The sequence below is a fragment of the Leptodactylus fuscus genome, chromosome 6 (genome assembly GCF_031893055.1).
Source record: "Leptodactylus fuscus isolate aLepFus1 chromosome 6, aLepFus1.hap2, whole genome shotgun sequence".
Taxonomy (NCBI): Eukaryota; Metazoa; Chordata; class Amphibia; order Anura; family Leptodactylidae; genus Leptodactylus; species Leptodactylus fuscus.
In genome coordinates this window covers 12,053,101-12,076,500 of record NC_134270.1, presented here as the reverse complement: position 1 = coordinate 12,076,500, position 23,400 = coordinate 12,053,101, and the positions used below count along the sequence as shown (strand labels likewise).

Genomic DNA, 23,400 nt, shown 5'->3' with positions numbered 1-23,400 from the left:
TTTCGCCTTTATTTGGTCACTCAGAAGTTTTTCGAGACTAGGACAGGCCATCTGCCATGCATTTTTTGTATTTTTTTGCAAATAATTTCAGAAAATCTAACAAACACGGATTTACCTTAATCAGATAAATCTCCTTTGTAAAGCTTTACATCTATAGTCTATATACTACCACGTTTTTTACTTATAATACATGAAATTGGTAGAAAACATTATGTCACATTTTGGTGTAAGATTTAAAGGAGACCTTTCATCATCTCTACCTCTTCACACTCTTCAATAGACGCCATTCCGCTGATTCCAGCACAGTTGGAATTTTTTCTCTAGCCTTCACGGTTCCCGAGCAATCATTGTTAGTTTCAGCACAATTATCTATCTGTTAGGTGGGTGGTCTCTGTCTTTCTGCTCCACTCAAGCTCCACCCACCTGAGAGTAGGGAGCATAATCGTTCTAAAACTAACAACAAAGATTTCTCAGGAACCGTGAAGGCTAAAGAAAAAATTCCAACTGCGTCTGAATCAGTGGAACGTAGTCTTTTGAAGGATGTGATGAGTTGGAGGTGGTAGAAGGTCCCCTTTAAGGTCATGAATTCCTTGTGATCATTTTTGACACATATGGTACAGTAATAATTGCTGCATTATTACTATGATTAAATCTAAACAGGGTCAAAGGCTATAAAATGTAATACTGCTTGGTAATATTGGTAATAAACCTTGAGACATTTACATCCTTTGGATTGCCAACTTTTTCTAGAACAGTCTTGGCAGAGCTTGTCCGTTTCGGTAAGACCGTACCCCAGGAAATGCCGTCCAGCTCGAGCTGGCTACTACAAATACAAGCGTAAGAAAGTGAAAGGTACTAAACGGTGGTCCGTACATTTGTGTCCTTCCTCATGTTTCCTTTGGCCGGACACGTCCGGACACGTTCTTCGGATGGGCCCATGCTATGTCCCAATAATAGTCCAGCAGAAGACTCCCAAATTTGAAGGTTACTATAGTCTATTTCCTAGGGGTTGTTGGAGGCTGCCCCCCACTTCTCATTGGCAGATGGTAGCAGCCCGTATTTTTGTGCAATTTCATATGTATGGCCAACTTATTCATCCATGTCCAATTGAGAGTGCCATACGAAAAGTTTTGTTGGATGCAGCATCGATGGAGTCAACACTCGACTTTTTGGCAGTAGGTAGCGGTAAGCACACTTTTTGTGGTCTGCAGTCGTTGTCCTGGCGGATCTGTCCATTTCCTGTTCGATTTGTATAAAAAATCAAATTTTGGTCCTGAAAAAAGTAGGAGTGAGATGACAGAACAGATTACGGTAAGTAAAAGAAGAAGCAATCTGACAAAAATTATCAGGGTAGGTGGGAGGAGGGCACAATGTCATATAGTTTTTGTTCCCCTATTTGCATGCAATTAGCCAGCCAAGTATACTCAGGACTCATAGCATGGGTGTGAAGTGTTCTCGTCTATGACATCTCAACACCTAGGTTATTATATAATATCAGGCCCTACAGTGTGCAAATTAGGTTCTATCCAATGGGAATGATGCATTAAGTGTCGCTTCCAATCAGTATTGTCATAACATATGAGAAAACATCAATTAAATATATTGAGTTCATGTGCGGAATACCCTCACCCAGACACAAGAGCTTTGTTTTACATTATGCTGTGAGCAGAAATAGACAACAGCAAGAGCTTTTCTTTTTGGGAAGGGGGCACCAACACATGACACATCCCCGACAGACTGGTCCTGATCCTTACTAGCTAAAGTCTATGTAGATAATGAGACCTATAGTAAGAATGAATAGGCTGATGTAGGAGACACTGACCTGCGGTTACAGCATTTAGATGATGGCTGTCCTATACGTCCTACGATGTTCTTTTCGGCAACCTGGCGGGGGGAACAAAAAAATTGGCCGTTAATTCCAGAATTTAGGGCCATTTGCACCATACACATCGCTTTGTAGAATTGAGCTTGGCATGAGATACATCTATGAAATTCATGTCGAACTCAGAACTTTTGGAAAATTTAGGTAAATTCCAATTTGATGAGAACCAGTTCGCTCATCTCTTACTTGCAATAAAACACGTTACGGTGGCCTTTGACCCTGTAACGACTACGTGACGTGTTTGTTTATTTTTGCTTCACATACCTATATTCAATGGGCCTCATTGATGTGCCAGAAGAATAGGCCTTGTTACTCATCGCAACAAGGCCTCAGTAGATAAATATGGTCCTGTGCACTGCTAGGGTAAGTCCTATAATGCCCACGCAGTAGTGCAACACATTTATGTCCATGTAGGACAGTAGTTACCACCAGTCTCGGACTGGCCCTCCAGTGGGTCCATGCTCTAGCACAATAATGGTCCAGCAGAAGACACATTCCCTGTTGTCCCACCAGCAGCACAATACGGGGTATTTTTGCCCCTGTGTGCTGGTAGGACAGGCGGAATTTTTAATAAGCCAAATTAACATAGTTGCAATGGCTGCAGCCCTATAAGAGGGCACAGGAACCTCCTCTCCACGTGTTTTTTTTCTGTCCTGTGTAGACTAGGACAGGTGGGGAGGACCTTGTGTCCTCTTAGGGGGGCTCGGGCCAGGGACGTACCTGAGGGTCCAGGTCCCCATCTCCATCTGAAGTTGGCTTTTTCAGCGGAGGGTTTACCACCTCCTGCTTTCATCTCAGCACACTCCACAAGGACGGTCTCTACCTCCTGGGCGGAGAAGAAAGCCTTACCACTGGATCAGATCTGTGCCGCAGCCGCCTGGTCATCGGAGTCTACATTTATCAAGCACTACAGAGTGTGCGCTCTTGCCACAGAAGCCACCGCTTTTGGGCGAACTGTGTTAGCCTCGGTGGAGTAGGTATCCCTCCCTAGGGGCATTGCTTGCTATCTCTCCGTATTGTGCCGCTGGTGGGACGACAGGGAATGGAGGATTATGAAGATAAACTGTTTTCCCTTAGTTCCAACAGCGGCACAAGGTTCCCTCTCTATATGTTATTGTTATGGTTGTTAAAATCATTGTACTTATTATTACTCTTGTATTTACACGTGGAGGGGGGTCCCTGTAGCCATTGCAATTATGTTAATTTGGCTGATTAAAAATTCTGCCTGTCCTACCAGCACACGGGGGCAGAAATACCCCGTATTGTGCCGCTGTTGGGACTAAGGGAAAACAGATTATCTTCATTAATCTGAAGGCTACTGTGGTCTATTTCATATGGGTTGTTGAAGGATGGGCCCTCAGAATCTTTGGAGCCTCAGTCCGACAGTGGTTACCACACAGTATAAAAGCGTGTTTCGGTAGGGTTTATATAGTATCTGAAGACTCGGCATCCATGTTGTGGCAACCACATACGTCCAAGGCACAGTCAACCACACTGAATATTACTCTCTATATCTCACACTGTGCAGCTTCTACAGAGTAAAATCAGGACTCACGGAAATATGAAACAAAGATGAAAATGACCAAGAGTACAAGAAAAATGGGACCACAGATGGTCAGCACCAAGCTGTTCCTTGCTAGAACTTCTGGAGTCACCGATGTCAGGATATACTGTAGAGGGATGAGATGTTCGAGTCCGGTGTATTTTTCCTTTTTATCAGCAGCCTCTTCTGGTGTACCTGCAGATTCTTCTGGGTCTCCTGTAGAGCGATACGACCAGTGAGAAACCCAACGTCACGTATCTCCTCGAAATCTACAGCTATCCACATATAAGATCAACCTGACATTCAGAGATATAGGGATGTTTAAGTCCAGCCCAACAGGGCCGCCCCAAACCGGGCCAGGGTGCCCATTACGGACTGGATTTTGGACCAATCCACCTAAAAAAATTCATGACATGTCGCCTGTATTCTATGGGTCGGTACGATTCTGGGGATACCAAACTCATATAGTTTTATTTTTGTTTTAACCATTTAAAAAAATCCTAATCTTTGCTAAAAAATGTAAAAAATTCTTGGAGTTACCATATTCTGACACCCATCACTTTTTTTATATTTTAGTATATGGGGACGTATAGGGTCTCTTTTTTTCTGGGATCAGGTGTTCTTTTTAATTCTACCATTTTGGGGAATCCATATTGCTTTGATCGCTTTTTATTAAAATTTTTACAAAGGCGAAACAGCAAAAAAAAAAAAAAACGGTGGTTCGGCTCTTTTGATTTTTTTTCCTGCTACAGTGTTCACCGTTTGGGAAAAATATTTTTTTTATGCTTGTAGACCGGGAGTTTTTTGGATACAGGGATACTTAATGTGTATTTTTTTCACCATATATATATATATATATATATATATATATTTGTTTTGTTTTTGTTTTGTTTTTTTTATTGTAATTATTAGATCTATTTGGGTCATGAACCCCAGGGGGTCTGATCAACAATACATTGCAAATTACTGGCATTTATATTACAGGTTGGTAGAGCAGCCTGCAATACAAATGAATGGGAGAAAAGCCTGGGAGCTCTTGTTCTGGGCGCCACAAAAATGGCAGCACCCATGCACCTCCACAAAGCTGACCAAGACGCCAGAGGCCTTAATGCTCGTGATCCTTGTGGGTACTGATATGGGCTGGGTCCTTCCTATATAATATGGCCCACAGCCATTTCTTTGAGAAGAAGATGGAGGTGTCGCTGGAGAGTTCTCTCGCAGCATTGGGACCGCCCCCAGCGCTGCGTGAGAACTCATTTGCATACTCATTTGCGGTGCCGAGAAGACATCTAAAGGTAGGAGAGGAATAGCCTTTCTTAAGGCTAGTCTGACATGTCAACGACAACAAAAAGTTTTTAATGGTAGAATCCTTTTAAATAACAACATCCGCCATAATAGTGCAGCAGATGTCTGATAGCGGTGAGGGTTTTTTTTGAGGGGGGGTGTTTTTTTAATTTTTTTTTTAGACTTTCATCTCTCTAGGACCTTCTGTTCTCAACATATTCACAAAACAAATATAGCATCACTGACACCCACATCAAGGGCATTCCTCCATATCATATCACATGACCTGTATTGGCCCATAGAAACTTGCTAATTCTTCATAGCCTCACTGACATACACCATTATTATAGGACTGTGGGTCTGTTCTCTGTTATCAGCCATTATGAGAACATTAGAGAAGTCAATGGACACGTATCCATACCTCCACGGAGCGTCACACTTTCACTTGACTTTTCGAGATGGAGGTACGGACTTATCGCCTTGCACTTGAGATCGATTTGTATTCCGGGTCTCATTGGAATGGTGAAGTTTGCAGATTCTGGTTTATGGACCAGCTTCTCCTCTCGCATAAGGCCATTGATGAACAACTGGTACTGAATGGGCAGAGGGCCAGATTTGGAGAAACAAGTTATATGCACCGCTTTGCTCTCTAGAAGACTGTACTGTATGGCCGGCTCTGATAGATAAGCTGTAAGAATCAAAGACTAAAATTAAAGAAAGCCATTGTACGATCTCCTTAGGATAGACCATAAGTAGCTGATCGGTGGGGGGGTCCAACAGCCGGACCACACCAATCACATATTTATGGTGTTAACGCTGGACAACCCATTTAAGGCTATGGCCCACATGGCATAAATACAGCAGCAGAAAAAAACATTGCGTTTTAGGGGGGCGTTCACTCTTCCACCACTGTGCACTCCGGGGTTTCCATCCTAAACCCCGGGGACACTGGACAAGGGACAGCTTGCAAGCGGTCAGCTTTAAAGGGGCTCTATCAGCAAAACTATGTTGTATGACCCCACATAGGCTTGAATAGCCTTTAAAAAGGATATTCAGGCACCGAAATGTTATTTTAACACCCCCCCCCCCCCCCATTTTAAAATAATACCCTAAAAACGAATACGCAAGTGATACTTAGGTAGGCGGTCGTGCACTGTCCGACGTCCTTTTGCTGTCACGCCTTCCTCTTCTTTCTTCTTCCAGCGACGCCCTCCTGTCCAGGCTCTTCCACACCATGATCTTCTGTTCTTCCAGAATGAAGAAGTTCGCGAGCATAGTGCGCATGCGCAGAACTACAACAAAAATGGCGCTACTGCACACGCGTGGGATTTGAACCAAACCCACCGGAAGAACAGAAGATCAAGGCGGGGAAGAGCCAGGACAGGAGGACGTCGCTGGAAGAAGAGAGAAGAGGAAGGCGTGACAGCAAGATGACGTCGGAGAGTGCACGAACGCCCACCGTGCACGGTGAGTCTAATTTGCATATTCATTTTTAGGGTATTATTTTAAAACGAGGGGGGGGGAGGTTAAAATAAGATTAGCGGTGACGGAATAGCCTTTTTAAAGGGATCATACAGCATAATTTTGCTGATAGAGCCCCTTTAAAACCCATTCATTTCAAAGGGTTTTTAAAGGTAACCGCCGGTGTCCGTACGTGGCCTCTCCGCCTGGAACCCGTTTTTTTGCACAGACACAAAGTCCTGCATGTACGATGGGGTCCGCGGGTTTCCCAGGTGAAGGCTTTTTAATGCGTATAGGTTATCATTCAGAGGGTCCCCGAGCGAAAACCCGAATGCAAATGTGAAGCAGGCCTGATAAATGAGATAATGGAGAAAACCTACCGCGAATGTTTGATGTGATGATTTCGTCATCAGGAGGAAGAACAGTATGGCTCCCTTATAAAGAAGGAAACGTTATTGGTGTTTATAGAGACCTCGTATATTGAAATATTAGATATACTGTGACATTCTCCTTAAAGGGAAACCCCAATGAGTAAGTGGAAACAGGGCTGTGGAGTGAGAGTCGGAGCCAGTTGTATTTGGAACGAGATTACCAACTACGACTACGAGTAATTAGAGAATTAATATTGTATCGTTAGATGTATCGTTTGTTATATCTTTACTTTCATAAGAATCAATCGCTATAGACTGTCAGCCATTTAGGAAGCAGTTGGAGTCGGACTGTGGAAAAATAAAAAAGTCGGAGTCGGGGGTTGCCCTGTCGTTATGTGGACAAAGAGGGAGTTGCAATGTCCCAAAAGTGGGCATGGTCATAGCCATAGTGGGCGTGGTTTCTCCCAAAAATTGCCTCGCACGCTTTTCTCTAGGACACCCCAACCCGCATATTGGAAGATACGCTATAAATACAGGAAACATATATATATACTATATAGGTAGTAGGTATCAGTCACACATCAGATCCCATGATACTCCAACTCTCTTGTATGTGTTGTCTTTGTAACCCCCTTCACATGCTCCAAAAATAATCCACATGGATTGTTAGAAACAATGGCGTACTATATATTAATAACACACGGATGACGTACACACATGTATGTGAATATAACTAGACTAAAACTTACCTTGTATGTCTGCCATATTCTCATGGTGGGTAGGTTCAAGAGTAGCATCGTGGCCTGTTATAGAATGAATAGTTGTCATATAACAGATGTCATGCTGAATATTACAATACATGTCACGTCCGTGTTCAGACCAGGAAACACGATCTGTGTGAGAGTCACGCTTCCCAAATTGAGCCACATTAGTTTCGCCGACATAGTATAGTGCCACTTCAATGCCCCCACACAGTATAATACCACATTCCTGCCCCTATCTAGAGTAATATTAAAGCCCCACAAACAGTAAAGATCTCCTCAGTGTCCCCACATAGTATAATGCCCCTTAGTAGTTCCCATACCGTAGTATAATGCCCCTTAGTGCTCCCCACACAGTATAATGCCCCTTAGTGCCCCCCATAGTATAATGCCACATCAGTGCCCCCACACAGTATAATGCTCCTTAGTGCTCCCCATAGTATAATGCTCCATAGTGATCCCCATAATATAATACCACATTAGTGTTCCCCACACACTATAATACTCCTTAGTGATCCCCATAGTATAATGCTCCTTAGTGCTCCCCATAGTATAATACTCCTTAGTGCTCCCCATAGTATAATGCTCCTTAGTGCTCCCCATAGTATAATGCTCCTTAGTGCTCCCCATAGTATAATGCTCCTTAGTGCTCCCCATAGTATAATGCTCCTTAGTGCTCCCCATAGTATAATGCTCCTTAGTGCTCCCCATAGTATAATGCTCCTTAGTGATCCCCATAATATAATACCACATTAGTGCTCCCCAAACAGTATAATACTCCTTAGTGATCCCCATAGTATAATGCTCCTTAGTGCTCCCCATAGTATAATACCACATTAGTGCCCCCACACAGTATAATACTCCTTAGTGCTCCCCATAGTATAATGCTCCTTAGTGCTCCCCATAATATAATACCACATTAGTGCCACCACACAGTATAATACTCCTTAGTGCTCCCCATAGTATAATGCTCCTTAGTGCTTCCCATAGTATAATGCCCCTTAGTGTTCCCCATAGTATAATACCACATTAGTGCTCCCCACACAGTATAATACTCCTTAGTGCATATATTGAGATCCGCGGGGGGTCTGTTGAGTGTCCACCGTGCAGGACTTTTCTCTCCACCGATTTTCAGCAGAATCCGCGACACAGTCTCCAGATGGGATCGAAGCCATAGCCAAATCAAACCCAACATGTCCATGGGCACCTTATGTGCCAGCCATGTCTGGAAAGGGAGCATGGACGGTATATTACATACCCAAAGTGGGCAAAGAGGGAGTCGCAATGTCTCAAAAGTGGGCATGGTCATAGCCATAGTGGGCGTGGTTTCTCACAAAAATTGCCTCGCACGCTGTTCTCTGGGACACCCCAACCCGCATATTGGAAGATACGCTATAAATACAGGAAATATATATATATACTATATAGGTATTAGGTATCAGTCACACATCAGATCCCATGATACTCCAACTCTCTTGTATGTGTTGTCTTTGTAACCCCCTTCACATGCTCCAAAAATAATCCACATGGATTGTTAGAAACAATGGCGTACTATTTGTTCTTGCAGATTTCACATATTATCACCACACGGATGACGTGCACACATGTATGTGAATATAACTAGACTAAAACTTACCTTGTATGTCTGCCATATTCTCATAGTGGGTAGGTTCAAGAGTAGCATCGTGGCCTGTTATAGAATGAATAGTCGTCATATAACAGATGTCATGCTGAATATTACAATACAACATGTCACGTCCGTGTTCAGACCAGGAAACACAATCTGTGTGAGAGCCACGCTTCCTAAATTGAGCCACATTAGTTTCGCCGAAATAGTATACGGCCACTTCAATGCCCCCACACAGTATAATACCACATTTGTGCCCCTATCTAGAGTAATATTAAGGCCCCACACACAGTAAAGATCTCCTCAGTGTCCCCACACAGGATAATGCCCCTTAGTGCACCCTATACAGTATAATACTCCTTAGTGCTCCCCATAGTATGTCACATTAGTGCCCCCACACAGTATAATGCTCCTTAGTGCCCCCACATGGTATAATGCACCTTACTGCCCCCCATAGTATAATGCCACATTAGTGCCCCCACACAGTATAATGCCCCTTAGTGTTCCTCATAGTATAATGTCACATTAGTGCCCCCACACAGTATAATGCTCCTTAGTGCCCCCACACAGTATAATGCCCCTTAGTGTTCCTCATAGTATAATGTCAAATTAGTGCCCCCACACAGTATAATACTCCTTAGTGCTCCCCATAGTATAATACTCCTTAGTGCTCCACATAGTATAATGCTCCTTAGTGCTCCCCATAGTATAATGCTCCTTAGTGCTACCCATAGTATAATGCTCCTTAGTGCTCCCCATAGTATAATGCTCCTTAGTTCTCCCCATAGTATAATACCACATTAGTGCCCACACACAGTATAATACTCCTTAGTGCTCCCCATAGTATAATGCTCCTTAGTGCTCCCCATAGTATAATACCACATTAGTGCTCCCCACACAGTATAATACTCCTTAGTGCTCCCCAAAGTATAATGCTCCTTAGTGCTCCCCATAGTATAATGCTCCTTAGTGCTCCCCATAATATAATACCTCATTAGTGCTCCCCATAGTATAATGCTCCTTCGTGCTCCCCATAGTATAATACCACATTACTGCTCCCCACACAGTATAATACTCCTTAGTGCATATATTGGGATCCGCGGGGGGCCTGTTGAGTGTCCACCGTGCAGGACTTTTCTCTCCACCGATTTTCAGCAGAATCTACGACACAGTCTCCAGATGGGATCGAAGCCATAGCCAAATCAAACCCAACATGTCCATGGGCACCTTATGTGCCAGCCATGTCTGGAAAGGGAGCATGGACGGTATATTACATACCCAAAGTGGGCAAAGAGGGAGTCGCAATGTCTCAAAAGTGGGCATGGTCATAGCCATAGTGGGCGTGGTTTCTCACAAAAATTGCCTCGCACGCTGTTCTCTGGCACACCCCAACCCGCATATTGGAAGATACGCTATAAATACAGGAAATATATATATACTATATAGGTATTAGGTATCAGTCACACATCAGATCCCATGATACTCCAACTCTCTTGTATGTGATGTCTTTGTAACCCCCTTCACATGCTCCAAAAATAATCCACATGGATTGTTAGAAACAATGGCGTACTATTTGTTCTTGCAGATTTCACATATTATCACCACACGGATGACGTGCACACATGTATGTGAATATAACTAGACTAAAACTTACCTTGTATGTCTGCCATATTCTCATGGTGGGTAGGTTCAAGAGTAGCATCGTGGCCTGTTATAGAATGAATAGTCGTCATATAACAGATGTCATGCTGAATATTACAATACAACATGTCACGTCCGTGTTCAGACCAGGAAACACAATCTGTGTGTGAGAGCCACGCTTCCTAAATTGAGCCACATTAGTATCGCCGATATAGTATACTGCTACTTTAATAGCCCCACACACTATAATACCACATTCCTGCCCCTATCTAGAGTAACGGTAATGCCCCACAAACAGTAAAGATCTCCTCAGTGTCCCCACACAGGATAATACTCCTTAGAAGTTCCCATACCGTAGTATAATGCCCCTTAGTGCTCCCCACACAGTATAATGCCCCTTAGTGCCCCCCATAGTATAATGCCACATTAGTGCTCCCCATACAGTATAATGTTCCTTAGTGCTCCCGAAATTATAATGCTCCTTAGTGATCCCCATAGTATAATGCCCCTTAGTGCTCCCCACACAGTATAATGCCCCTTAGTGCCCCCCATAGTATAATGCCACATTAGTGCTCCCCATACAGTATAATGCTCCTTAGTGCTCCCCATAGTATAATGCTCCTTAGTGCTCCCCATAGTATAATGCTCCTTAGTGCTCCACATAATATAACGCTCCTTAGTGCTCCCCATAGTATGATGCTCCTTAGTGTTCCCCATAGTATAATACCACATTAGTGCTCCCCACACAGTATAATACTCCTTAGTGATCCCCATAGTATAATGCTCCTTACCGCTCCCCATAGTATAAAGCTCCTTAGTGCTCCCCATAGTATAATGCTCCTTAGTGCTCCCCACACAGTAAAATACTCCTTAGTGCTCCCCATAGTATAATGCCACATTAGTGCCCACACACAGTATAATACTCCTTAGTGATCCCCATAGTATAATGCTCCTTAGTGCTCCCCAGACAGTATGATACTCCTTATTGCTCCCCATAGTATAATGCCCCTTAGTGTTCCCCATAGTATAATACCACATTAGTGCTGACACACAGTATAATACTCCTTAGTGCTCCCCATAGTATAATGCCCCTTAGTGTTCCACATAGTATAATGTCACATTAGTGCCCCCACACAGTATAATACTCCTTAGTGCTCCCCATAGTATAATGCTCCTTAGTGCTCCCCATAGTATAATACCACATTAGTGCCGACACACAGTATAATACTCCTTAGTGCTCCCCATAGTATCATGCTCCTTAGTGCTCCCCATAATATAATACCACATTAGTGCTCCCCACACAGTATAATACTCCTTAGTGCTCCCCATAGTATAATGTCACATTAGTGCCCCCACACAGTATAATACTCCTTAGTGCTCCCCATAGTATAATGCTCCTTAGTGCTCCCCATAATATAATACCACATTAGTGCTCCCCACACAGTATAATGCTCCTTAGTGCTCCCCATAGTATAATGCTCCTTAGTGCTCCAAATAGTATAATGTCACATTAGTGCCCCCACACAGTATAATGCACCTTAGTGCTCCCCATAGTAAAATTTAACATTAGTGCTCCCCATAGTATAATGCACCTTGTTGCTCCCCATAGTATAATTTAACATTAGTGCCCCCACACAGTATAATGCACATTAGTGATCCCCATAGTATAATGCTCCTTAGTGCGCCCAATAGTATAATGCTCCTTAGTGCTCCCCATAGTATAATACCACATTAGTGCTCCCAACACAGTATAATACTCCTTAGTGATCCCCATAGTATAATGCTCCTTAGTGCTCCCCACACAGTATAATACTCCTTAGTGCTCCCCATAGTATAATGCTCCTTAGTGCTCCCCATAGTATAATGCTCCTTAGTGTTCCTTATAGTATAATACCACATTAGTGCCCACACACAGTATAATACTCCTTAGTGGTCCCCATAGTATAATGTTCCTTAGTGCTCCCCATAGTATAATGCTCCTTAGTGCTCCCCATAGTATAATGCTCCTTAGTGCTCCGCACACAGTATAATACTCCTTAGTGATCCCCATAGTATAATGCTCCTTAGTGCTCCCCATAGCATAATGCTCCTTAGTGATCCCCATAATATAATTCCACATTAGTGCTCCCCACACAGTATAATACTCCTTAGTGCTCCACATAGTATAATGCTCCTTAGTGCTCCCCAAAGTATAATGCTCCTTAGTACTCCCCATAGTATAATGTCACATTAGTGCCCCCACACAGTACAATACTCCTTAGTGCTCCCCAAAGTATAATGCTCCTTAGTGCTCCCCATAGTATAATACCACATTAGTGCCCCCACACAGTATAATACTCCTTAGTGCTCCCCATAGTATAATGCTCCTTAGTGCTCCCCATAGTATAATACCACATTAGTGCCCACTCACAGTATAATACTCCTTAGTGCTCCCCATAGTATAATGCTCCTTAGTGCTCCCCATAGTATAATACCACATTAGTGCCCACACACAGTATAATACTCCTTAGTGCTCCCCATAGTATAATACTCCTTAGTGCTCCCCATAGTATAATGCTCCTTAGTGCTCCCCATAGTATAATGCTCCTTAGTGCTCCCCATAGTATAATGTCACATTAGTGCTCCTCACACAGTATAATACTCCTTAGTGCTCCCCATAGTATAATGCTCCTTAGTGCTCCCCATAGTATAATACCACATTAGTGCCCACACACAGTATAATACTCCTTAGTGCTCCCCATAGTATAATACTCCTTAGTGCTCCCCATAGTATAATGCTCCTTAGTGCTCCCCATAGTATAATGCTCCTTAGTGCTCCCCATAGTATAATGTCACATTAGTGCTCCTCACACAGTATAATACTCCTTAGTGCTCCCCATAGTATAATGCTCCTTAATGCTCCCCATAGTATAATGTCACGTTAGTGCCCCCACACAGTATAAGGCTGCATTCACATGGAGTAAACGCTGGCGTTTTTTGTGTGTTTTTTGCACATAGCGCCGCGTTTACGCCGCGTAGCGTCGCGTTAACGCCGCGTATACGCCGCGTTAACGCCGCGCTATTTAGCGGTGGCGTTGCCCAGCGTTAACGCGGCGTATACGCGGCGTTAACGCGACGCTACGCGGCGTAAACGCGGCGCTATGTGCAAAAAACACACAAAAAACGCCAGCGTTTACTCCATGTGAATGCAGCCTAATACTCCTTAGTGCTCCCCATAGTATAATGCTCCTTAGTGCTCCCCATAGTATAATGCTCCTTAGTGCTCCCCATAATATAATACCACATTAGTGCCCACACACAGTATAATACTCCTTAGTGCTCCCCATAGTATAATGCTCCTTAGCGCTCCCCATAGTATAATGTCACATTAGTGCTCCCCATAGTATAATGCTCCTTAGTACTCCCCATAATATAATACCACATTAGTGCTCCCCATAGAATAATGCTCCTTAGTGCTCCCCATAATATAATACCACATTAGTGCTCCCCATAGTATAATGCTCCTTAGTGCTCCCCATAGTATAATACCACATTACTGCTCCCCACACAGTATAATACTCCTTAGTGCGTATATTGAGATCCGCGGGGGGGCTGTTGAGTGTCCACCGTGCAGGACTTTTCTCTCCACCGATTTTCAGCAGAATCTACGACACAGTCTCCAGATGGGATCGAAGCCATAGCCAAATCAAACCCAACATGTCCATGGGCACCTTATGTGCCAGCCATGTCTGGAAAGGGAGCATGGACGGTATATTACATACCCAAAGTGGGCAAAGAGGGAGTCGCAATGTCTCAAAAGTGGGCATGGTCATAGCCATAGTGGGCGTGGTTTCTCACAAAAATTGCCTCGCACACTGTTCTCTGGGACACCCCAACCCGCATATTGGAAGATACGCTATAAATACAGGAAATATATATATATACTATATAGGTATTAGGTATCAGTCACACATCAGATCCCATGATACTCCAACTCTCTTGTATGTGTTGTCTTTGTAACCCCCTTCACATGCTCCAAAAATAATCCACATGGATTGTTAGAAACAATGGCGTACTATTTGTTCTTGCAGATTTCACATATTATCACCACACGGATGACGTGCACACATGTATGTGAATATAACTAGACTAAAACTTACCTTGTATGTCTGCCATATTCTCATGGTGGGTAGGTTCAAGAGTAGCATCGTGGCCTGTTATAGAATGAATAGTCGTCATATAACAGATGTCATGCTGAATATTACAATACAACATGTCACGTCCGTGTTCAGACCAGGAAACACAATCTGTGTGTGAGAGCCACGCTTCCTAAATTGAGCCACATTAGTATCGCCGATATACACTCACCGGCCACTTTATTAGGTACACCTGTCCAACTGCTCGTTAACACTTAATTTCTAATCAGCCAATCACATGGCGGCAACTCAGTACATTTAGGCATGTAGACATGGTCAAGACAATCTCCTGCAGTTCAAACCGAGCATCAGTATGGGGAAGAAAGGTGATTTGAGTGCCTTTGAACGTGGCATGGTTGTTGGTGCCAGAAGGGCTGGTCTGAGTATTTCAGAAACTGCTGATCTACTGGGATTTTCACGCACAACCATCTCTAGGGTTTACAGAGAATGGTCCGAAAAAGAAAAAACATCCAGTGAGCGGCAGTTCTGTGGGCGGAAATGCGTTGTTGATGCCAGAGGTCAGAGGAGAATGGCCAGACTGGTTCGAGCTGATAGAAAGGCAACAGTGACTCAAATAGCCACCCGTTACAACCAAGGTAGCCAGAAGAGCATCTCTGAACGCCGTACAGTACGTCCAACTTTGAGGCTACAGATGGGCTACAGCAGCAGAAGACCACACCGGGTGCCACTCCTTTCAGCTAAGAACAGGAAACTGAGGCTACAATTTGCACAAGCTCATCGAAATTGGACAATTGAAGATTGGAAAAACGTTGCCTGGTCTGATGAGTCTCGATTTCTGCTGCGACATTCGGATGGTAGGGTCAGAATTTGGCGTCAACAACATGAAAGCATGGATCCATCCTGCCTTGTATCGGTAACGGTTCAGGCTGGTGGGGGTGGTGTCATGGTGTGGGGAATATTTTCTTGGCACTCTTTGGGCCCCTTGGTACCAATTGAGCATCGTTGCAACGCCAAAGCCTACCTGAGTATTGTTGCTGACCATGTCCATCCCTTTATGACCACAATGTACCCAACATCTGATGGCTACTTTCAGCAGGATAATGCAATGCCATGTCATAAAGCTGGAATCATCTCAGACTGGTTTCTTGAACATGACAATGAGTTCACTGTACTCCAATGGCCTCCACAGTCACCAGATCTCAATCCAATAGAGGAGCATCTTTGGGATGTGGTGGAACGGGAGATTCGCATCATGGATGTGCAGCCGACAAATCTGCGACTGCAACTGTGTGATGCCATCATGTCAATATGGACCAAAATCTCTGAGGAATGCTTCCAGCACCTTGTTGTATCTATGCCACGAAGAATTGAGGCAGTTCTGAAGGCAAAAGGGGGTCCAACCCGTTACTAGCATGCTGTACCTAATAAAGTGGCCGGTGAGTGTAGTATACTGCCACTACAATGCCCCCACACAGTATAATACCACATTCGTGCCCCTATCTAGAGTAACGTTAATGCCCCACAAACAGTAAAGATCTCCTCAGTGTCCCCACACAGTATAATGCCCCTTAGTAGTTCCCATACCGTAGTATAATGCCCCTTAGTGCTCCCCACACAGTATAATGTCCCTTAGTGCCCCCCATAGTATAATGCCACATCAGTGCCCCCACACAATATAAAGTTGCTTAGTGCTCCTCATAGTATAATGCCACATTAGTGCTCCCCATAGTATAATGCTCCTTAGTGCTCCCCATAGAATAATGTCACATTAGTGCCCCCACACAGTATAAAGCACCTTAGTGGTCCCCATAGTATAATGCTCCTTAGTGCTCCCCATAGTATAATGCTCCTTAGTGCTCCCCACACAGTATAATACTCCTTAGTGCTCCACATAATATAACGCTCCTTAGTGCTCCTCATAGTATAATGCTCCTTAGTGTTCCCCATAGTATAATACCCCATTAGTGCTCCCCACACAGTATAATACTCCTTAGTGCTCCCCATAGTATAATGCTCCTTAGTGCACCCCACACAGCATAATACTCCTTAGTGATCCCCATAGTATAATGCTCCTTAGTGCTCCCCACACAGTATAATACTCCTTAGTGCTCCCCATAGTATAACGCTCCTTAGTGCTCCCCATAGTATAATGCTCCTTAGTGCTCCCCATAGTATAATACCACATTAGTGCCCACACACAGTATAATACTCCTTAGTGATCCCCATAGTATAATGCTCCTTAGTGATCCCCATAGTATAATGCTCTTTAGTGCTCCCCATAATATAATGCTCCTTAGTGCTCCCCACACAGTATAATACTCCTTAGTGATCCCCATAGTATAATGCTCCTTAGTGCTCCCCACACAGTATAATACTCCTTATTGCTCTCCATAGTATAATGCTCCTTAGTGCTGCCCATAGTATAATGCTCCTTAGTGATCCCCATAGTATAATGCTCTTTAGTGCTCCCCATAGTATAATGCTCCTTAGTGCTCCCCACACAGTATAATACTCCTTAGTGATCCTCATAGTATAATGCTCCTTAGTGCTCCCCACACAGTATAATACTCCTTATTGCTCTTCATAGTATAATAATCCTTAGTGCTCCCCATAGTATAACGCTCCTTAGTGCTCCCCATAGTATAATGCTCCTAAGTGCTCCCCATAGTATAATACCACATTAGTGCCCACACACAGTATAATACTCCTTAGTGATCCCCATAGTATAATGCTCCTTAGTGATCCCCATAGTATAATGCTCTTTAGTGCTCCCCATAGTATAATGCTCCTTAGTGCTCCCCACACAGTATAATACTCCTTAGTGCTCCCCATAGTATAATGCTCCTTAGTGCTCCCCACACAGTATAATACTCCTTAGTGCTCCCCATAGTATAATGCTCCTTAGTGCTCCCCATAGTATAATACCACATTAGTGCCGACACACAGTATAATACTACTTAGTGCTCCCCATAGTATAATGCTCCTTAGTGCTCCCCGTAGTATAATGTCACATTAGTGCCCCCACACAGTATAATACTCCTTAGTGCTCCCCATAGTATCATGCTCCTTAGTGCTCCCCATAATATAATACCACATTAGTGCTCCTCACACAGTATAATACTCCTTAGTGCTCCCCATAGTATAATGTCACATTAGTGCCCCCACACAGTATAATACTCCTTAGGGCTCCCCATAGTATAATACTCCTTAGTGCTCCCCATAATATAATACCACATTAGTGCTCCCCACACAGTATAATGCTCCTTAGTGCTCCCCATAGTATAATGCTCTTTACTGCTCCCCATAGTATAATGTCACATTAGTGCCCCCACACAGTGTAATGCACCTTAGTGCTCCCCATAGTATAATTTAACATTAGTGCCCCCACACAGTAAAATGCACCTTAGTGGTCCCCATAGTATAATGCTCCTTAGTGCTCGCCATAGTATAATACCACATTAGTGCTCCCCACAGAGTATAATACTCCTTAGTGATCCCCATAGTATAATGCTCCTTAGTGCTCCCCATAGTATAATGCTCCTTAGTGCTCCCCATAGTATAATGCTCCTTAGTGCTCCCCACACAGTATAATACTCCTTAGTGCTCCCCATAGTATAATGCTCCTTAGTGCTCCCCATAGTATAATGCTCCTTAGTGTTCCCCATAGTATAATGCTCCTTAGTGCTCCCATAGTATAATACTCCTTAGTGCTCCCCACACAGTATAATACTCCTTAGTGATCCCCATAGTATAATGCTCCTTAGTGCTCCCCATAGTATAATGCTCCTTAGTGCTCCCCATAGTATAATGCTCCTTAGTGCTCCCCACACAGTATAATACTCCTTAGTGATCCCCATAGTATAATGCTCCTTAGTGCTCCCCATAGTATAATGCTCCTTAGTGCTCCCCACACAGTATAATACTCCTTAGTGATCCCCATAGTATAATGCTCCTTAGTGCTCCCCACACAGTATAATACTCCTTAGTGCTCCCCATAGTATAATGCTCCTTAGTGCTCCCCACACAGTATAATACTCCTTAGTGCTCCCCAGAGTATAATGCTCCTTAGTGCTCCCCATAGTATAATGCTCCTTAGTGTTCCCCATAGTATAATGCTCCTTAGTGCTCCCCACACAGTATAATACTCCTTAGTGATCCCCATAGTATAATGCTCCGTAGTGCTCCCCACACAGTATAATACTCCTTAGTGCTCCCCATAGTATAATGCTCCTTAGTGCTCCCCACACAGTATAATACTCCTTAGTGCTCCCCATAGTATAATGCTCCTTAGTGCTCCCCATAGTATAATGCTCCTTAGTGTTCCCCATAGTATAAAGCTCCTTAGTGCTCCCATAGTATAATACTCCTTAGTGCTCCCCACACAGTATAATACTCCTTAGTGATCCCCATAGTATAATGCTCCTTAGTGCTCCCCATAGTATAATGCTCCTTAGTGCTCCCCATAGTATAATGCTCCTTAGTGCTCCCCACACAGTATAATACTCCTTAGTGATCCCCATAGTATAATGCTCCTTAGTGCTCCCCATAGTATAATGCTCCTTAGTGCTCCCCACACAGTATAATACTCCTTAGTGATCCCCATAGTATAATGCTCCTTAGTGCTCCCCACACAGTATAATACTCCTTAGTGCTCCCCATAGTATAATGCTCCTTAGTGCTCCCCACACAGTATAATACTCCTTAGTGCTCCCCAGAGTATAATGCTCCTTAGTGCTCCCCATAGTATAATGCTCCTTAGTGTTCCCCATAGTATAATGCTCCTTAGTGCTCCCCACACAGTATAATACTCCTTAGTGATCCCCATAGTATAATGCTCCTTAGTGCTCCCCACACAGTATAATACTCCTTAGTGCTCCCCATAGTATAATGCTCCTTAGTGCTCCCCACACAGTATAATACTCCTTAGTGCTCCCCATAGTATAATGCTCCTTAGTGCTCCCCATAGTATAATGCTCCTTAGTGTTCCCCATAGTATAATGCTCCTTAGTGCTCCCATAGTATAATACTCCTTAGTGCTCCCCACACAGTATAATACTCCTTAGTGATCCCCATAGTATAATGCTCCTTAGTGCTCCCCATAGTATAATGCTCCTTAGTGCTCCCCATAGTATAATGCTCCTTAGTGCTCCCCACACAGTATAATACTCCTTAGTGATCCCCATAGTATAATGCTCCTTAGTGCTCCCCATAGTATAATGCTCCTTAGTGCTCCCCACACAGTATAATACTCCTTAATGATCCCCATAGTATAATGCTCCTTAGTGCTCCCCACACAGTATAATACTCCTTAGTGCTCCCCATAGTATAATGCTCCTTAGTGCTCCCCACACAGTATAATACTCCTTAGTGCTCCCCAGAGTATAATGCTCCTTAGTGCTCCCCATAGTATAATGCTCCTTAGTGCTCCCCACACAGTATAATACTCCTTAGTGATCCCCATAGTATAATGCTCCTTAGTGCTCCCCACACAGTATAATACTCCTTAGTGCTCCCCATAGTATAATGCTCCTTAGTGCTCCCCACACAGTATAATACTCCTTAGTGCTCCCCAGAGTATAATGCTCCTTAGTGCTCCCCATAGTATAATGCTCCTTAGTTTTCCCCATAGTATAATACCACATAAGTGCCCACACACAGTATAATACTCCTTAGTGATCCCCATAGTATAATGCTCCTTAGTGCTCCCCATAGTATAATGCTCCTTAGTGCTCCCCACACAGTATAATACTCCTTAGTGCTCCCCATAGTATAATACTCCTTAGTGCTCCCCATAGTATAATGCTCCTTAGTGCTCCCCACACAGTATAATGCTCTTTAGTGCTCCCCATAATATAATGTCACATTAGTGCCCCCACACAGTATAATGCACCTTAGTGCTCCCCATAGTATAATTTAACATTAGTGCCCCCACACAGTAAAATGCACCTTAGTGGTCCCCATAGCATAATGCTCCTTAGTGCGCCCCATAGTATAATGCTCCTTAGTGCTCCCCACACAGTATAATACTCCTTAGTGCTCCCCATAGTATAATGCTCCTTAATGCTCCCCATATTATAATGCTCCTTAGTGTTCCCCATAGTATAATGCTCCTTAGTGCTCCCATAGTATAATACTCCTTAGTGCTCCCCACACAGTATAATACTCCTTAGTGATCCCCATACTATAATGCTCTTTAGTGTTCCCCAAAGTATAATGCCCCTTAGTGCTCCCCATAGTATAATGCTCCTTAGTGCTCCCCACACAGTATAATACTCCTTAGTGATCCCCATAGTATAATGCTCCTTAGTGCTCCCCACACAGTATAATACTCCTTAGTGCTCCCCATAGTATAACGCTCCTTAGTGCTCCCCATAGTATAATGCTCCTTAGTGCTCCCCATAGTATAATACCACATTAGTGCCCACACACAGTATAATACTCCTTAGTGATCCCCATAGTATAATGCTCCTTAGTGATCCCCATAGTATAATGCTCTTTAGTGCTCCCCATAATATAATGCTCCTTAGTGCTCCCCACACAGTATAATACTCCTTAGTGATCCCCATAGTATAATGTTCCTTAGTGCTCCCCACACAGTATAATACTCCTTATTACTCTCCATAGTATAATGCTCCTTAGTGCTGCCCATAGTATAATGCTCCTTAGTGATCCCCATAGTATAATGCTCTTTAGTGCTCCCCATAGTATAATGCTCCTTAGTGCTCCCCACACAGTATAATACTCCTTAGTGATCCTCATAGTATAATGCTCCTTAGTGCTCCCCACACAGTATAATACTCCTTATTGCTCTTCATAGTATAATAATCCTTAGTGCTCCCCATAGTATAACGCTCCTTAGTGCTCCCCATAGTATAATGCTCCTAAGTGCTCCCCATAGTATAATACCACATTAGTGCCCACACACAGTATAATACTCCTTAGTGATCCCCATAGTATAATGCTCCTTAGTGATCCCCATAGTATAATGCTCTTTAGTGCTCCCCATAGTATAATGCTCCTTAGTGCTCCCCACACAGTATAATACTCCTTAGTGCTCCCCATAGTATAATGCTCCTTAGTGCTCCCCATAGTATAATACCACATTAGTGCCGACACACAGTATAATACTACTTAGTGCTCCCCATAGTATAATGCTCCTTAGTGCTCCCCGTAGTATAATGTCACATTAGTGCCCCCACACAGTATAATACTCCTTAGTGCTCCCCATAGTATCATGCTCCTTAGTGCTCCCCATAATATAATACCACATTAGTGCTCCTCACACAGTATAATACTCCTTAGTGCTCCCCATAGTATAATGTCACATTAGTGCCCCCACACAGTATAATACTCCTTAGTGCTCCCCATAGTATAATGCTCCTTAGTGCTCCCCACACAGTTTAATACTCCTTAGTGCTCCCCATAGTATAATGCTCCTTAGTGCTCCCCATAGTATAATGCTCCTTAGTGTTCCCCATAGTATAAAGCTCCTTAGTGCTCCCATAGTATAATACTCCTTAGTGCTCCCCACACAGTATAATACTCCTTAGTGATCCCCATAGTATAATGCTCCTTAGTGCTCCCCATAGTATAATGCTCCTTAGTGCTCCCCATAGTATAATGCTCCTTAGTGCTCCCCACACAGTATAATACTCCTTAGTGATCCCCATAGTATAATGCTCCTTAGTGCTCCCCATAGTATAATGCTCCTTAGTGCTCCCCACACAGTATAATACTCCTTAGTGCTCCCCATAGTATAATACTCCTTAGTGCTCCCCATAGTATAATGCTCCTTAGTGCTCCCCACACAGTATAATGCTCTTTAGTGCTCCCCATAATATAATGTCACATTAGTGCCCCCACACAGTATAATGCACCTTAGTGCTCCCCATAGTATAATTTAACATTAGTGCCCCCACACAGTAAAATGCACCTTAGTGGTCCCCATAGCATAATGCTCCTTAGTGCGCCCCATAGTATAATGCTCCTTAGTGCTCCCCACACAGTATAATACTCCTTAGTGCTCCCCATAGTATAATGCTCCTTAATGCTCCCCATATTATAATGCTCCTTAGTGTTCCCCATAGTATAATGCTCCTTAGTGCTCCCATAGTATAATACTCCTTAGTGCTCCCCACACAGTATAATACTCCTTAGTGATCCCCATACTATAATGCTCTTTAGTGTTCCCCAAAGTATAATGCCCCTTAGTGCTCCCCATAGTATAATGCTCCTTAGTGCTCCCCACACAGTATAATACTCCTTAGTGATCCCCATAGTATAATGCTCCTTAGTGCTCCCCACACAGTATAATACTCCTTAGTGCTCCCCATAGTATAACGCTCCTTAGTGCTCCCCATAGTATAATGCTCCTTAGTGCTCCCCATAGTATAATACCACATTAGTGCCCACACACAGTATAATACTCCTTAGTGATCCCCATAGTATAATGCTCCTTAGTGATCCCCATAGTATAATGCTCTTTAGTGCTCCCCATAATATAATGCTCCTTAGTGCTCCCCACACAGTATAATACTCCTTAGTGATCCCCATAGTATAATGCTCCTTAGTGCTCCCCACACAGTATAATACTCCTTATTGCTCTCCATAGTATAATGCTCCTTAGTGCTGCCCATAGTATAATGCTCCTTAGTGATCCCCATAGTATAATGCTCTTTAGTGCTCCCCATAGTA

At 43.5% G+C, this 23,400-nt stretch overlaps 1 protein-coding gene across 6 annotated transcripts in view; it reads right to left on the bottom strand.

The window, feature by feature from the left end:
• Window positions 1-8: 8 nt before the first annotated feature.
• The window catches only part of LOC142209264 (uncharacterized), a 50,011-nt gene continuing 26,619 nt past the window's right edge, over window positions 9-23,400 (bottom strand). For 4 of the 6 annotated variants that reach the window (XM_075278194.1, XM_075278198.1, XM_075278197.1 and 1 more), the window contains 9 exons: window positions 14,710-14,763; window positions 10,584-10,637; window positions 8,939-8,992; window positions 7,291-7,344; window positions 6,551-6,604; window positions 5,131-5,397; window positions 3,438-3,641; window positions 1,823-1,884; window positions 9-1,273 (listed from right to left, as the gene is read on the bottom strand). In XM_075278194.1, the coding sequence (XP_075134295.1) occupies window positions 1,838-1,884; window positions 3,438-3,641; window positions 5,131-5,397; window positions 6,551-6,604; window positions 7,291-7,344; window positions 8,939-8,992; window positions 10,584-10,637; window positions 14,710-14,763 (788 nt within the window). In that variant the 3' untranslated portion in view covers window positions 9-1,273; window positions 1,823-1,837. The remainder of the gene's footprint in view (window positions 1,274-1,822; window positions 1,885-3,437; window positions 3,642-5,130; window positions 5,398-6,550; window positions 6,605-7,290; window positions 7,345-8,938; window positions 8,993-10,583; window positions 10,638-14,709; window positions 14,764-23,400) is intronic. The other 2 variants (XM_075278195.1, XM_075278199.1) reach the window with 2 other exon arrangements.